General features: G+C 32.9%; 1 protein-coding gene across 6 annotated transcripts in view; it reads left to right on the plus strand.

Annotated features, from left to right (window-relative positions):
• LOC145278157 (apoptosis-inducing factor 3-like) overlaps nt 1-17307 on the plus strand; it is a 160440-nt gene that overhangs the window by 76837 nt on the left and 66296 nt on the right. For 5 of the 6 annotated variants that reach the window (XM_080130439.1, XM_080130460.1, XM_080130445.1 and 2 more), the window contains one exon: nt 13646-13696. In XM_080130439.1, the coding sequence (XP_079986565.1) occupies nt 13646-13696 (51 nt within the window). Of the gene's footprint in view, nt 1-13645; nt 13697-15854; nt 16081-17307 lie in introns of those variants that run through there. The other variant, XM_080130472.1, reaches the window with a different exon arrangement.

Consider the following 17307-nt stretch of genomic DNA (forward strand, 5'->3'; position numbering starts at 1 on the left):
TTTGTTTTTTGACAACTTTTTCGAATCTATGTGTACAGTAATACAAACTCGACTCTGCTATTTCAACTGTTGTACATTTACTAACCCAAGAACTCTCATCTATTCTTTCAATATGACCAAACCAGACAATCTTGTGTTCTTCACAAATTTGCCTACACTGTCCAGAATTAAACTTCTTAAGTCATCGGATCTAAACTTACTTTTAAAACTGACATTATACATCCATTGTATGATTTCTCACCATGCATTTAATGCATAACCTCATCTCTCATTGGCCAGATTTCACTTCCATACACCATAACACAGCACAGACATGTCCAATGAACTCTTCTCTTATTCAACAGTGGTGGTTAGTAATGGCAGAAGTTTCATGAACTTACTCTCTAACGTTGTGTGGTGTTACACTTTACTTTAGTAATTCATAAAAATAAAACAAAGGAAAGAAATAAAAATCCGAGTCTTTATTATCGTTACTCTCCCGTCTCGACACCAACTTAAAAGTCTTTTGCCATCGCCATCTCGCCTGGTGTACGCTTTTCTTCTCTGACTTCATGCCTACCGTAGCCAGCCATTTCTCGCCTTTGACATTACACGTCCATTTTCTTCAATGTCAACTTTGTTATCTCCCCTGAGCATGTGTCTTTTTTCTCTTTCTCTTGTCGCACCAACTCCCGTACACTTCCTAATTTGCATATCTGCTTTTTTTTGGCTGTTGCTGCTGCTGCTAATCTCTTCGCAAGCCAGCCATCTTTTGCTGCTGATATTTACCAACGTGCTTATATGCACCATGTTACAACTCCATCTATACCTGCTGTTGTTATAACACCAGCACAAGTTTATCACTATGCTCCGATAGTATCACCAAGGTAACAAAGCTTCTGAACAACCTCATTCATCTCTTAAAAGTTTCTGTTAATGTAAAAATACAAAATTAGCGCCAAGCATTCAGTAATTCTAATCACAGACATATCCAAAACAACAAAGCCTGGAATTCAACAGTTTGCAGATAAGATCAATAGCTTCATCATCAAAACTGTACACTGCCTTAGTTGAAGTCGTGAAGCATCTAGAAAGCAAATATCAGGATTGATTCAATGACAGTGATGCAAAGGAAAAGAAAAAAAACTTTAGCAAAAATAAATTTTACTCAACATATCGATTTTGAACGACATCTGTTGCTATGTAATCTGTGCAACTGAATTGAAACTCCTGTACAGAATCACTGGAAACAAACGCACAAAAGACGTGATGAGAAGGAAAACCATAAGAAATCCATGATTGTGTTAGCATCTTTTATCCAAGGTTTTGTTAAATCAGAAAATATTTGTAATCATGAAGAAAATATTTTAATGAATTTTTATTTTTTTTTTTTTTTCAGCTTTATAATGAAAATACTGTTTAGAAAATTGTCCTCTTTTGTTTTTTTTTTTTCAATTGTAAAAAGAACTAAAGTAACAGTTTTGGATATGTTCATTTTAAATGAAAAGAATTATGATAATCATGTTATGGTTTTAGGTCGAAAATAAAAGTCAGCCATGTGTAGATTTGTGTACCTGTTGACATTTTATGACAAATATTAGATAAGTAGTTAATTTTTGTATTATTTGGACTATTATTCTCATCTTGGTTATTTTTTCACAATGTTTCGGCCGATATAACCTCCGACCATCTTCAGGTGCATTTACACTGGATGTTATTTGTGAATAGTGAAAAAAATGTTTTTTTTTTTTTTTTTTGCTTTCCCAACAAACATAGCTGTTAAAAATTCAAAACGCAAATAGCGCCAAGTCTATTTCTTTTTTGTTTTTTTATACATTCATCATATAAAAAAAAAAACGAATGGACCTGAATTTATTAAAAAAAAGAAAGAAAAAAAAAATAGACGGCGCTATTTGCGTTTTTAATTTCTAACGGCTATATTCATTGGGAAAGCAAAAAAAAAAAAAAACAAAACATTTTTCACTATTTACCAATAACATCAAGTGTGAATACACCTGAAAATGTTTGGAGGTTACATCGGCTGAAACGTTGTGGAAAAAACAATCAAGATGAGAATAATAGTCCAAATAATATAAAAAATAATTATCAATTCTCATCTAAAAAATATACATTAATCATAGACAAATAGAGATGAAAACGTTTGTGGATTTAGTCAGGACATAGTGTGCGTGTTTTGCTCTATCTGCATTATTCGGCTAGTGACAAGCGGGTGTCTCTTTCCAAGATAGAATGGAAGAGACATTCCAGCCAGAAAGTCAAAAATGAGATGATGGGATAGTTCTAGTATTAATAAAAAAAAAAGTAAAGGTGAAGATGTTCAATTGAACCGCAGAAAGAGGTTGAATCAGGGGATTGGATAGATATCACTGTTATCAACAAAACACAAAAATTCTGCAGGTTTTTTTTTGTGAGGAAACAAAAATAATCACAATCTCATGACATTTTATTAATTAGAGCCTTTTGTACACCTCTGAGCATTTTCTTATTACCAAATTCTTTATTAGTGGATTAATAAGATTTTTTTATGCTAATCCTTATCTCTTGAAGTTTCTCCAGCATTAAGGAATCCATGTTTTGTTTTTTTATTGTTTTTTTTTAAACTATACTTGTGGTCTGCTCCCAAGACAGACCCCCCACTACCCCATCATCACCACCATATTTAGTTTAACATCTATTTTAAATACTGACATGCATTGGTTAGTTTTAAGAAATTGAGATTCCAAATTAACTTATTTCTGGCCAGGTTTTTAGTTATCCCTTTTTCTATCAAGTCCTTTTTTTGTTACGTCCTTCCATGTTTTCTCTAGCATTCTCCTGTACACTAAACTTACTACTTCAAATGTTCTATATCTCCTCTAAGAACTCTTCTATCAATGTGACCATACCATCAAAGTCTCCTGTTCTGCACAGTAAAAACCGGTAATGTATCTAACTCTGTAGGAATGCAAGTAATTATTCTTTTTGAAGTATTTTATATTCATTACTTATTCCTTTTTATATGCCTTTTGGTAATCGACCCAAGGCATTGTTAGCTTCCTCTGCTTCTTCCAACAGTCCTCAAGGATGAGCTTATTAATTAATAACTAGTCATTGGTGCCTAAACACTTCCTTGTGCACCCTGCTCGTTTTTTTTTTCCAGTTATCCTCCAGAGGAGAGGTGTTGATAGATGCTTTCTGCAACCAGCATTAATGAAGTTTTGTTGCATTATTGATATCATATTCTATGGAAGCAGTCATGATGAATGGTTGAGAAGATAATTAATTTTACTTAGCAATTGTTGTATACGGATGAATGAAGTGTTTGTAAGTGAATTATTGATTTTTTTTTTTTTTTTTTTTTTTTTTTGCAAACGCATTTTAATGAATCTAGTAGTAGTATATGCCATATTTGTTTAGTGTTCTGCAATTATTGAGTATTTGTGAAATAGGATTTTGGACGACCAATTAAAACGCAGTAAGAATAAGTTCCTGAGATGGAGGCATTCGTCAGTATTTACTGAAGGAAGTCATATTTTTTGTGATAGATAATATTATGAAATAAAATTAAAAGCTAATGGTCTGAGGTGGAAAATGTATGCAATGAAGGAAAATTCCCAGTGTTTGATGGCAGAGTGGTAGGAGATTTTTGATAATGAGTAAAAGTTACGCCACCTCCTCTCTAGGTAGGTTGGAATTACTGTAAAAAAAATGCTTTGCCGAGGTTGCTCCAGTTCTGTCCAAACTTTATAATAAATGCCTTAACGAATCTTGTTTTCCCGACTGCTGGAAAACCGCCTCTGTGGTACCAGTCTTCAAGAATTCTGGTGAAAGAACTGACCCACTAAATTATCGCCCCATTAGCCTCCTCCCGCTTTTTGCCAAAATATTTGAGTCCTTAGTTAATCAAGTCCTTGTCCAGCACCTAACAGCTGCTAAACTCCTGACTGACAAACAATATGGATTCAGGCAAGCCCGTTCAACAGCTGATATCTTAACTGTAGTTTCTGAACGTATATACCGTTCATTGGATAAAACAGGGGAGAGTAGAGCAGTGGCCCTCAATATATCTAAGGCTTTTGACAGAGTATGGCACGATGGTCTTCTAAGGAAAATTAGATCATATGGAATCACTGGAAGAATTCATAATGTAATTAAATCCTTCTTAAGTAATAGAAAAATCAAAGTTGTCCTTGACGGTCGTACATCCAAACAATACGACATAAATGCGGGAGTACCTCAGGGGTCTATCCTTGGACCTCTATTATTCCTGATATTCATAAACGACCTCCCTGATAAAATTGTTTCGGAGATGGGTATATTTGCCGATGACACCACTCTCTATAACAGATATGAGGGGAAAACAAATGAACACATATCCAAGGAAATGGCAGAAACACTAGAGGATGACCTCCAATCCGTAGTGGAATGGGGACAAAAATGGTTGGTCACATTCAATGCTGCTAAGACTAAGCTTTTTTCCTTCAATAACTACAAGAAACCTTCTCTACCACCAATAGCAATGGCTAAGAACACATTACCTGAAAGTACTTCTTTTAAACTCCTCGGCCTAACGTTTACAGGGAATATGAACTGGAATAGATACATTGAGAGCATTGCTGCAAGGAAGGTTGGCTCCCTCTACCGTGCTAGAAAACTACTTACGCCTGACAGTATCCTATACCTCTATAAGGCAACCATTCGCCCATGTATGGAGTACTGTTGTCACATCTGGGCTGGTGCATCTGCTTCTTGTCTCTCGCTCCTGGACAGGGTTTAAAAGAGAGTCGCCAACCTGATAGGTCCTGAACTGTCATCTAGGCTTCAGCCTCTGTCTCATCGACGAGATGTTGCATCCTTCTGCCTGTTCTACAAATACTTCAATGGTGAATGCTCTGACGAACTGCAAACACTTGTACCTCCCCGACGTAACTACCCCCGACAAACCCGACAAGCTACTAAGTCTCATCCCTTTACAGTAGAGATCCCTAGGTGTAAGAAAGCCTTTTACTCCAATAGTTTCTTCCCCAGAACTGCGGGTCTTTGGAACTCCCTTCCGGGATTCTGCTTTCCCAACTGCAACGATATGCAGAAGTTCAAGTGTAATGTCAACAAACATCTTTCTACTCATCTCCCTTTATAATGACCCCGCTAATTAAGTCCCTGATAGTAACCCCCTGCTTCAAAGTGGCACTGTGCCTTGTTTGGGGTGAAAATTGAATAAAAAAAAAAAAACTGTAGGAATTTTTGAAATCGAATGAAACTGACTGATAATTTCCAGAAACATGTGTCACTTAGTGTCAGGAAGCGTGACTGTATTGAAATTTTGTGTAGAGCCTGTATTTAGTCTTGTGGTGACTGAATATAGATGGGAAAAATGTTGATCATTTTATTATATAGAAAATACAACCTCTGAAAATGAGGACAGAACTGAATTAAAATAGATCTTGACAAAAAAGGACTCAATATTCTTTTGGATAAAAATATATCAATAATAAATGAGAATGTACTTAACATTTTGCTGCAGTTTCATGGCATTACTAATTGTCAGACGTGTACTTGAATAATCTTTAATGTATGGCATCATTCAAACCTGAAGAATTAATAGTTTTTATCTATGTGACATTATATTTTGCAAAATGTGTTATTTGAATGATGTACGATTATATGACTATAAGTTGTTATTTTTACCTCTCAGCAGTGAGGGATTGAGGGTTCATATCTTTTCCAGCAGTATTAGTACTTAAATGACTACTGGATTTGATTGGATGTAATCTCATTATAGTTAATTCATTAGTCTTCATGGTATCCATTAAGCTAGTAACGCATACCTAAAAGCTTTGTTGTACGATTTATGCTAAGGATTACACAAGTAAAAAAATTTTAATATCTAATTCACAGATTTTTTTAACAAATTGTTTTAATGAAGTTCAGTTTGCGAATGTTTTTGTGTGCGTGTCTTTTAATGGTATTTTTTTAAATGGTATTTTGTTTTTTTTTTAATTGTATTTTGTTTTCTTGGATTGAATTTGCATTTCTAAGAACTTGAGAATCTTGGTGATTTAACAAAGAAATATTTGCAACAGGACAATCATGACTGTCCATTTGTCTTTTTATCTTCCGTGCAGTCAAGATGTCGGCCTTTGGAGAAAATCAATATTCCAGATTAGGAAATATAATTTAGTGGCAGATGTTTCTAGAAGAAATGTCTGCCTCTGCCATAAAGGTCGATTTCTTGCCATTTTCCATGGGCAGTTATGCAACAGCGCAATTTCCACAGGAAAGAAAGAAAATTAAATAAATCAGATTTAAAAAAGACAAAAGCATACAAAATAATTTGTCTGCATGAATATCGTAAAATATGCAAGAAGTGGCCATTTTGAGTTTAATTCCTATTTGATTTCTTATATTCAATTATGCACTAATATTGTTGGGAAAGGTATGAACCCACAATCTGTATAGAATAACGTGTTCAATTAATTGTTTACAATTGGTATTGAGTTTCTGCATCAAATAGCCTAGAATGGGTTAGATATCCCTAGTTGTATTTGTTGGAAACGAAATGATTTGAAACAGACTAAATAACTGAGGAAACAAAACCTCTTTTATTAAATTTATTTGTAGTTATTCATGTCCGGGTTTTTCTCGTCAGTGCAGAAAGTTATGGCACAGGTGTTTTAAGAGTAACTTCATCCAGACGTTTTGCACCAGTGGCAGAAAACTTTGACACCTGCTTTCTGAAAGACTCTTCACATACGTGTTCGTTATGTACTTCTTGTAGAAGAGCGGCAGTTACATCCTTTGGTAAATAAGAGACTTTTGTGAGTGGCATGTTAATGTGACAATTGCTTCAATCTAAGGGGGGATTTTACAAAGTATTTAATTTACAAAGATGTATATCTTTTCGACTAAGCAACCGATCACTACAATTTCGTTTCCATGTACGTCCCTTTCTTAAAAGTTTTGAGAACTGTTAGTGATGAGTATGCCTATGATATATATATGTTCTTATCATTGTTTTGACTCTCGAATATATATACGACACAGTTAATCGACCGAAAACCACATCACTCTATATAAAAACATATCAGATATCAATGGATACACACTCGAGAGGCAAAACAATGAAAAGAATATGCTGTTGTCCTAGCCCTGGTGATGAGAATTCTAATGACATTCATTAGTTATACAAAATAATGACCTGCACCAACAGAATGGTTGACTGAGTATATTGTTTGATCCCTCCCCCTTCTTCATAACTCTTATTCTGCATGTTATCAATATCGCTTGCTCTCTGTTTATGAACAGTTCAAAGGTAATAATAAAAGGAAAGAATTAAAATGTTGAAAGTTATAAAAAAGTGGAATATCACCAACTAACTTTTGACTGTAAAAAATTAATATTTGAAACTCACAAGTGGTAATTTAAATCCATCTCAAGGAAATTTAGTGGATCCCATTTAAATTTAATAAATTGTAATATGAATCTGCAGAATCTCGGATCATTTATTTATTTTAGTCATTTTATTTATTTATTTTCGTTTCTCAATCATCGTCCCAAAAAGCAATTTTAATTGTCTTGATTTTTACACTGTTGATTTGATAAACCATTTATATATATATATATATATATATATATATATATATATATATATATATATATATATATTAAAAACAAAAACCGTCACTTAATTACAATTTTTCATTAAATTAACAAACTATATTTTGGGGAAAATTATGACAAAATAATTTTTTCATTGATAAAACGATTGTTTTTTTGTTTTGTTCTTTTCTTTACTTTTTTTTTTCTTTTCAGTCTATCCGGTTTTAATCCAAACAAGTTTCATAAATTTACATAATGATTCAAATAAACTTCAGCATTCTTAAATTTAAAAAGTCATTATTTCTTATGTTTTATCTAAAGGGATTTAATTTTAAGAAAAAAGTTTTTAAAATCTTATCTTGCTATTCTTTCCTGCTCTTTTTCTAACTGTCTATTTCTCACTCTAATTTCTCCAATTTAATAAGTTGTCATTAATATCAAAGAAAAATAGGCTGAAGAGGGAAATACATTTTTATTAATCGGAAAATAGTCAATCATGAAATATTAAAATTTTACCTGTTTTGAAAAGTATCTGAGAAAAACATTTTTAGACAAAAGTGCAGCAGCCAAAATATTGTGGATTATAATGAAATCTCATCTCATCTAGAAACTGTTTTTTAGTAGTCATTTTATCATATGTCAGTATGAATCACTTGAATCCTATCATTAAAAAGAAAATAATTTTTGAAATGGAAAAGTCTCTAGGAGTTCTGCAATGAATGTGAAATAAAAGGCTGCAATTTATTAAAACTCAATTTTAATATAATCATAAACTTTAACCTATTATTTATTTATAAACATATATAAATTGTTATAGGTTTTATAATTTTTAACTTCTTTTACATCTAGGGATCTCTACTGTGTGGGAGTGGGATTTAGCTGCCTGTCGGGTTTGTCGAGGGTGTCTACGTCATGGGGGCACAAGTGTCTGCAGTTCGTCAGAGCATTCACCATTAAAATACTTGTAGAACAGGCAGAGGGATGCAACGTTTTGTCGATGGGACAGAGGCTGAAGCTTAGATGCCAGTTCAGGGCCTATCAGATTGGCGACTCTTTTTTTAACCTTGTCTAGGAGCGAGAGACTAATAGCAGATGCACCAGCCCAAATGTGACAACAATACTCCATACATGGGCGAATGGTGGCCTTATAGAGGTACAGGATACTTTCAGGTGTCAGTAGTTTTCTAGCACGGTAGAGAGAGCCTATCTTTTTCGCAGCGGCCCTGGCAATGTTTAAAAGATCTTTCTACTCCAGTAGTTTCTTCCCCAGAACCGCTAGACTCTGGAATTCCATTCCAGGTTCCTGCTTCCCTAACTGTACTGACATGCAGAAGTTCAAGTGCAACATGAACCGACATCTTGCTGCCCAAATCCCAACATAGTACCCCAGTAGTTGCTGCCCCTGATAGTAGCCCCCTACACCAAAGTGGCAATGCGCCTTGTTTGGGGTGAAAATGTAATAAAAAAATAAAATAAAATAAATAATTTTTAACTTGGTTCTGTGTTCTTTACTGAAAAACATATTTTTTGATAAAAATTGAATGGATGTGAAACTTGTATGTAAAATAGACATTTGCAACTTTATAAAACGCCCATTTTTTTTTTTGTCTTAACATACAAGTAAGTCTGCATAAAATGATTCTCCTGTTTGGCAAAGAACACATTAACTTTTTGTTAATATCAACATACACATGTCCATCTTGTTGTTATCCATTAAGTAAAAACATATCCTTCAAACAACAAATATTTGTCAAAATGAAATCCTTAATTTGGAAAGTAACTTATATACAAAAGTCATTCCAAAAGTGAAGCCTCCTATTTTTTATTTTTTTAGTAAAAAAATTGAACTCTGAAGACGAGAGTGGTACCATTAAAATGAGTGACCTTTTGTGTTCCAGGATTTATTTTTCTACATAGTCACCACTATTCTCAAAGCACTTTTTCCAGGAATTCAATGATGCATCTCTGCTTCTGATGCACGTCTATGAAAGGGATTGCTTTCTTAGAGTCTCGCATCATCAATATCTGCAACAGAGTGATGAAACTTTCAGGTCATGAATGCATAAATTCAGTCATCATAACAATGCAATTTGCAATCCCCTCTGATTCATTTGGGCAGAATAAAAAATAGGATAAATTACCTTTGAATCCCTTGTATATATATTAAAAATACTCACATCAAAGAGGATTTGAATGTGTTTAGTTTTCAAATCCATTTTTTTTTTTTTTTTTTTTTTTTTTTCCATGAATTTATGGATGGAAATTTGGTGTCTAGTGTTGTGGAAATTTGTCAATTTATAGATATTATTTGTGCTATTATTGATGGTTGGTTTTAGATTAGTTATGTCTGTACATCTCTATCAGTAGTTCCAGTTGAAGGTTAGTTTCATAATATATTGATCGATTTTTGTTACATCAACTGGCGGAAGGGGTCCATTTTCTGTTGTCTCTATCAGATTAATTACTTCCCTTGAATTATTATACAGGAAGTGTAGACTATTTAAGGCAGACATGTTTATTGCTTAAGAATGAATTTGTAAAATATGCTTACAAACACGGCTAATCGTACAAACCGCTGTTATAATTGTAATTGTGTGGGTCATTTGGTTTGCAATTGCTATTATCACCTAAACTGTTGTTGCCATTGTAATAAGATTGGCCATATTGCCTACAATGTTAGTCTGTCACAAATCATGACTATGTATGCAACCAGCTAGACCATGCCATTTTGAATTTTTTAGATGAAATGTGAATGTTTGAATTGTTTTGGTTACTCGGACAATTATTCTCGTCTTGGGTGTTATTGGCATAACGTTTCGGTCGTTGTAACCTACGACCTTCCTTAGGTTTGAAATCCATGTTTCCTTTTCTCCACCCTTCTTTTTCCTTAGTAGAGAAAAGGAAACATGGATTTAACAAGTGAGGAAAGTCGTAGGTTACAACGATCGAAACGTGCCAATAACACCCAAGATGAGAATAATTGTGCAAGTAACCAAAACAATACAGTTAGACCATGTTTGTAATTGTGACAAAGATATCTAGAATAGAGTTTGTTACACTTGTGATTGGCTCAACTATATTTAGTGTACTATGACATGTTGTTGGTGCACCAAATATGAGCATATTGTGGGAAACTGTCTCAAAGTTGAGAAGTTTGACGATGCATCAGAATTCATTCTGCTATTAATGCCTTCACCAGGCATGAAGTCTGAGGAATGTATAAGTCCAATTACCTCGTTTACACCCCCACCCCACAAAAAACAGGGATTATACTAATTAACCAGTCCTCCTAGTTTATTAATTTTTTATTTCATAAATTTCTTTTTAAACACTTTTTTGCTTATTTGTTAGTTAAATTAGTTACTTTTTCATGGATTTGATGTGACCAACCAGCTAGGATTATTGCATTATAATAAAATAATATTCAAATTTTATTTCATAATATCTGATAATTTAATTTACATTATTTTATTAAAAAAAAAATTTTAATTTCAAATTTTATTTTGATAGTAATATTTTAAGTAAAAAGTTTCTTATTCTTTACTTTACTAAAAATGATAATTTGTGCCATACCCTTGCAAGTGTAATAACTTTTCTTGTACTTTTCCAGGTTTATAACTTTAAGAATATTATTTTTCATACTTGCATTTTTCAGTAAAATGTATGATTTTTATATGCATTACTATTAAACTAATTGAGAATTTGTCAATTAATAATAATAATCTGTCAACATTTTTTTCAAATTCATAAATAATTTTTGCATTTTTTTACCATGACATTTCTAATGGCGAAAAGCAGAAGCTGTGATTTTATTTAATCTTTTTTCATCTTTTCTATAATGTTGTTTATTATAGAAAATTTTACTTTAATCAAATTAATATGATTTAGTCAATTTGTGAATGATTATAAATTTTTGAACAAAACTTTGAAAATTTATTTAATCTATTTTCCAATAAAAATTTTTTTATATATTTGAATCAAATCTTTGTTATTGTTTTTTTTTATTATTTGTTCTTATAGTTTGATTTATGAATATTTATTTTTTCCTTGCTTTTTTGTATCATTTGATTTTTTTTTATTATTATTATTAAGCACAAATAAAGAAATAGACAAAATCAAATTCCTGCTAATTAGCAATACAAACGTCAATGGAGAAGACAGAAAAACACAACATTAAAATATGTTATGAAAAAAAAAGAAAGGAAAAGGGTGAAAATGCACGGGAAAAATATTCTATTATGAAAATAGTGTTGAGATGTTAAAAGTTTTTAGATATACCTTAAAAAAGAAAATATTTAGTTTACACGAACTCAACTTTCTTACACTGATATAGATTCCAACATTTGGCAAGGCTTCTTGTATCAGGTTTGCTTTCCACAAACATCAAGGATCATGGCTCACCAGTCCCTTCAACATTCAGACTGTTTCATCATGGTGTTATTTGCAGTATAGTACCTATAGTCGATTGTAATTACTTGCTATAGGGGTAGTGATCCTACAGAGTGGGTTGTTGTGGCCATTGTACCTCAATCAGTATCATTTGCCTAACACAATGAAGAGTTGAGCAAATCCAGAGGAAACCATCAAGCTGCTCATCCATCACCTGCTTGCCATGACTTCAAATATCTTGATGGGAGGTGGGAAGAGGCTAAGTAGGTACTCAACCTTGCCCAAGAGTTTCCCACTGGTTAACAAAAGGAAGGAGGCGCTTTTCTGCTCCTGTTGGTGGAAGTGCTTCAACTCTGCCACCCTAGCAATGTTAAGTATTTTAAAACAGTTTTTAGTGTAAAAAGATGAACAACTTTGATTATAATAAGGAAATGTAGTTTGCTTGAAACATTCTGTGTAATATATATATATATATAGAGAGAGAGAGAGAGAAGCATATTAGAAGGTTATCACAATGCAATAGATTGGAAATATGTCATGTTGAGAAGTAATATTAAAACAAGTCATTTTTTTGCTTATTTTTTTTTAATAGTAAATCTTACTTGTTTAGTCTAAACCTTTTAACTTTTAGTGTATTCTGAGCAAAAACCTTTTTATCAAATTATTAAATCTGTATAGACTGCTTATATTTTTTTATGGTTATCAATATCACCTGCAGCAAATAAAATAAAATGAAAATTATTATCTTTATCTATTAATGTTTTTTTTTTGGGGGGGGGAAGGAGCATAACTGTGATTATGCAATAAAATGGTTGAGTTAATTCCTTGAGCAGAAACTAGGAAGCTAGAAGCATCTTACATTTATAGGTATGTGCTGTTTTATTATTTTATATCTCGTTGAGAAGTATGTCCAATTTATCCAGAATCAGAGTTGCATAACAATTTTCAAATAAAGTTTTTTATGCAAGAAAAGTATTTGGTCTTTGTGTATAATTTGAATGACCTTTCTTGTGTTGATCATTAATCCTAACCCTAACCTTTCTTGTGTTGATCATTAATCCTAACCCTAACCTTTCTTGTGTTGATCATTAATCCTAACCCTAACCTTTCTTGTGTTGATCATTAATCCTAACCCTAACCTTTCTTGTGTTGATCATTAATCCTAACCCTAACCTTTCTTGTGTTGATCATTAATCCTAACCCTAACCTTTCTTGTGTTGATCATTAATCCTAACCCTAACCTTTCTTGTGTTGATCATTAATCCTAACCCTAACCTTTCTTGTGTTGATCATTAATCCTAACCCTAACCTTTCTTGTGTTGATCATTAATCCTAACCCTAACCTTTCTTGTGTTGATCATTAATCAAAAGCTGACAAAAGGAAAAAGGTAGAGCAGTATTGCAAAGTTTAAGATAAAAATCACATTTAAATGAACCACTTGAAAATGAACCACTTCCTTTTCGTTTTAAAAAGAACATATGAACAAAAAAAAATCTCCAGGTATTCCCAATTTTTTCCATCTATAACATACCATCAGTGTACAAAAAACAGTGTTGCTGGTAAAGAACTCTTGTATATGCCATGTTATTCCTCTACAAAGAATAAAACTGATATTGACTTATTTTTTTATCAACACATATAAGGTTATATTGATATAAATTAATATTTTTTCAACAGGGCAAGTAAATCTTCAGACTACACAAAACTCCGATCTGCAAGAAGGGCCAGGTAAGTTCTTTTTAGTTTTGTTATTATTTCTTACTATGAGTTCTTACATGATAAAATGTAATGTTCTACCAGTATTTTGTTTAATTTTCGATTTTTGAGCGATTATCAAGAGTTATTGTGCAGTACTTCTGGCAGCTATGATTTATTTTCATTTTAACTGAACATAATTAACATACTGTTTCTTTTGAACAAAAAACACTTCAAAATAAGTTAAAACACAAAAAAAAGCTTATCCAGATAGTAAGAAATGTAACTTATGTTGCCTTTGGTAACAGTCATCATATTTTTTTCTCTCTCTCCTTTTTTATTTTGTTGGCTGTTGTTAAAAATGCCCAAATAAGTGATGGCAAAAGATTAGGTGGTGTTTTCTGGAGACCGAGTGACAACAAGTCTCCTCAGATTTCTAATACATCATTTCTCTCAATCGTCATTATAAATCACTTTGCATTTTCGCAACATCTGATGACGTCTTTATTTGGAATTTACAGTGCTCTCAGTGTCCTTCTAGTGAAGGCTTGAATGATGCCTTCTTCCCCTCGGTTTTTCCATCCTCCTAAACTTTCTACAACCATTTGAGGAGGGAGAGAGGAATTCAGCTTATGAGATTTTTCTTATATATCTACCCTAGTATTTTTGATTACCTTGGTTTTGTGAAATGTTCTTTTCTATTTCCAGTTGTATTCATGTAGCCTTATTTATTTCAACTTACTGTGGTTGGCCAATTGCTTCTGCTATGTTGGTTCACTTCTGCACTCAAAGATTTTTCCCAATATTTCAGCTGTTTCGATGTAGTGTGCTTTGTATGATATCAGTCTTCCCTTTGATTCCAATTTCTTTTAATCTTTTGTTTCCAGATTTTTCAAAGTGTCCCTAGTGCTCCTATAATTATTGGTACTATAGTTGTTTTCCTCATGTTTAATATTTCCTTCAGCTCTCTGGTTAGCTTTATGCATCCACCGAACTTTGTGTACAAATCCCAAGAGCGATAAGAGCCTTCTATCATGTCTGAAAGTGAAACAGTGTTCAGTGAGTGAGATTAGAGATGCACCACTGTACAACTCATGCTCTCTACCAATCCAAGTTATGACAATAGGATCATCGCCAGCATCCTCAAAATACCATCACTGAATTGCCACAAATAACAGGGATGTGCTCAGGGTGATAAAAACAAATTTTCTGGCTATGGTTATTGTTTTTGGTGTGGCTTCAAGTGAGGGCCACATTATGTCACCTCACATCTTCGAAGTCAGCTCGAATGTCAACACCAAAGTGTACCTGAATATGCTGAAGAGTGTGGTGATCCCTTGGTGCAATCAAAACCACTGGCAGAGCCTGGATGTGGACAGCAGAACTCAATGTCAGCCCACAAGTCCAAAGTGGCCGAGGCTTGGCTTCAGAAGGAGTGGTATGACTTTGTACCTTTCTCTCACTGCCCCCCTCCTCCTCCCCGACCTGAAACTGTTAGACTACTTCGTTTAGTCATACATCGAGAACATCACCAATATAATCTCCCACAATACCAAAGCCAGCCTAACTGCCAACATCCACCGAGTATTTGCCAAGCTGCTACCGACGCTTGCCAAAAAGGCATGTTCCTAGTTCCAGACCCATATTTTTTTTTTTTTTTTTTTTTTTACAAGGAGGTCACCACTTATCAAGGCCCGGAAGCCACTCTTCTTGCATATACAGTACGTTGTACGTTAGTGTTGAGGTTTCATAAAGTGTCTACTTAAGGGGGCGGTTCATCAGGAATTTGTTTACGTTGGATTTGAAGACATCCAAGTTGTAGTCAGGTGGGAAACAGGCAGACGAAACAGTTCCACTGGCGTGCTGTTCTAAGAAAGAAGCTGTGTTCATGGACTCTACATTCTATATTGAGGCAGTGATTGAGGCTGAAGGCAGCTACATTGAATAGATGTCAGCTCTACTACATAATCAAATTACCTGAACTGATTTTTTTCAATAAATGTTTTAAAATAAAACTAGTGTTGTTGCGACACTTTTAGCGTTCCACCCTCTATTAAAATAAAAAGAAATTTAATTAACATTTTTATGACAAGAAAAAAAAATGCATGATTGATTGTTCTTTACATTTCAACATTCCACGTAATCATATGATTTCTGTTTCATTCATAGAAAATAAAAATTTCACTTCTCCACAACTTGGATGTGTCATGTGATTCATGACACGGATTATATTCTATCATAAATCATTGTATAAAAAACTTGACAAAACTATGAAAAGAAAGCACTCTTATTGCTTTCTGTAAGTAGAGAAGATTTATTTTAGATTTATTATATTTTTTAGTTGATTGTAAATTCCACAAGTAGAGAAAGATTTGTAATTTAGATGGGGTTGGTTTTATGCATTCACAGTTAAGCAGGTAAGAAAACTCTTTTAAATAATGTTTTATTGCTTTTCAAAACTGGATCAAGCTAAAATAAAAAAACAAATAATTACTAAATTTTATCTTTAGTTACATCATTATTTGATAGAACACAGAAAATGCAATTTAAGACATTTTTATGTTTTAAGATGTGTCCAAACATCTTTAAAACTTTTTGCTTTTTTTTTTTTTGGTTGGTTCGTCTGTCACACTTAGGTTTATTCAATATATTTGAAAAACTACACAATACAAACGTTACAAAAATTAGTTTGTCTTTGTGACAATAACCCAGTATAATTGCCTACAATTAGGGTTGGTTTTATACAAGAGTTTGATAATATTTAAGATAGAAATTTCCTTTGTCACACTACTTAAGCTTTAAATAGAATTGTAAACATTAAACCTACATCTTATAAATCTGTTTTTGTATTATTTTGTTTTGATTGATTTTTGCTTGTTTGTTTGATTTTTTTCAAATTATAATGCCAAGCTGGTGTGAGTCCAAGCCCTGCTTGATGATCCTAGAAACAATTTTTCAGTATTGTTCTGGAGATCTTAGTATTTTTTTTAACGTAAATAATTATTTAGTATTCATTAGTAACAATATTTTTAAAGACTGCTTATATGTATTATTCTGATTATTCTGACCCAAATTTAAATTTTGCAAAACTGTTACTCTAATGAAAATCACTATGATTGTTAGCTGTGAAAATTTGCAGTTTTGATAAAATACAGGATGAACCTCTTCTATAAAAAAAAAAGAACACCATTCATGGAATCGTTAATAAAATTCAGTTCTTTCTTCAAAACAACCATATTTAGTACAAATAATTTCATTCTATGCCTTACTTATCCACTAAATTTCTGTCATGATACCGTCTGGATACGATGTGAAAAACTGTCAATAATTGACACTCACCTCTCACAGCATTGATCACCAAAATGACCGTGCATGTCATTGAACAATAAACCAAAAATTGTTGAACACTCATGACTGAAAGTTGATGGACAAGTCAGGCATGGAATGAAGTTTATTTGTAGCAAATATGGAAATATGGTTGGATTGTAGAAAAGAGTGTGAATTTTATTAACGATTCCATGGCTCATATATTTTGGGGGGAGGCGGAATCACCCTGTATATCATCCTGTATATAATAATTTGATTGGAGAAATTCCCCTCTGAACCAAAATACCGTAGGTTTTCAACAACACATGTCACATGCA

The sequence above is a fragment of the Euprymna scolopes genome, chromosome 1 (assembly GCF_053919585.1).
Source record: "Euprymna scolopes isolate OS-2025 chromosome 1, ASM5391958v1, whole genome shotgun sequence".
Classification (NCBI taxonomy): Eukaryota; Metazoa; Mollusca; class Cephalopoda; order Sepiida; family Sepiolidae; genus Euprymna; species Euprymna scolopes.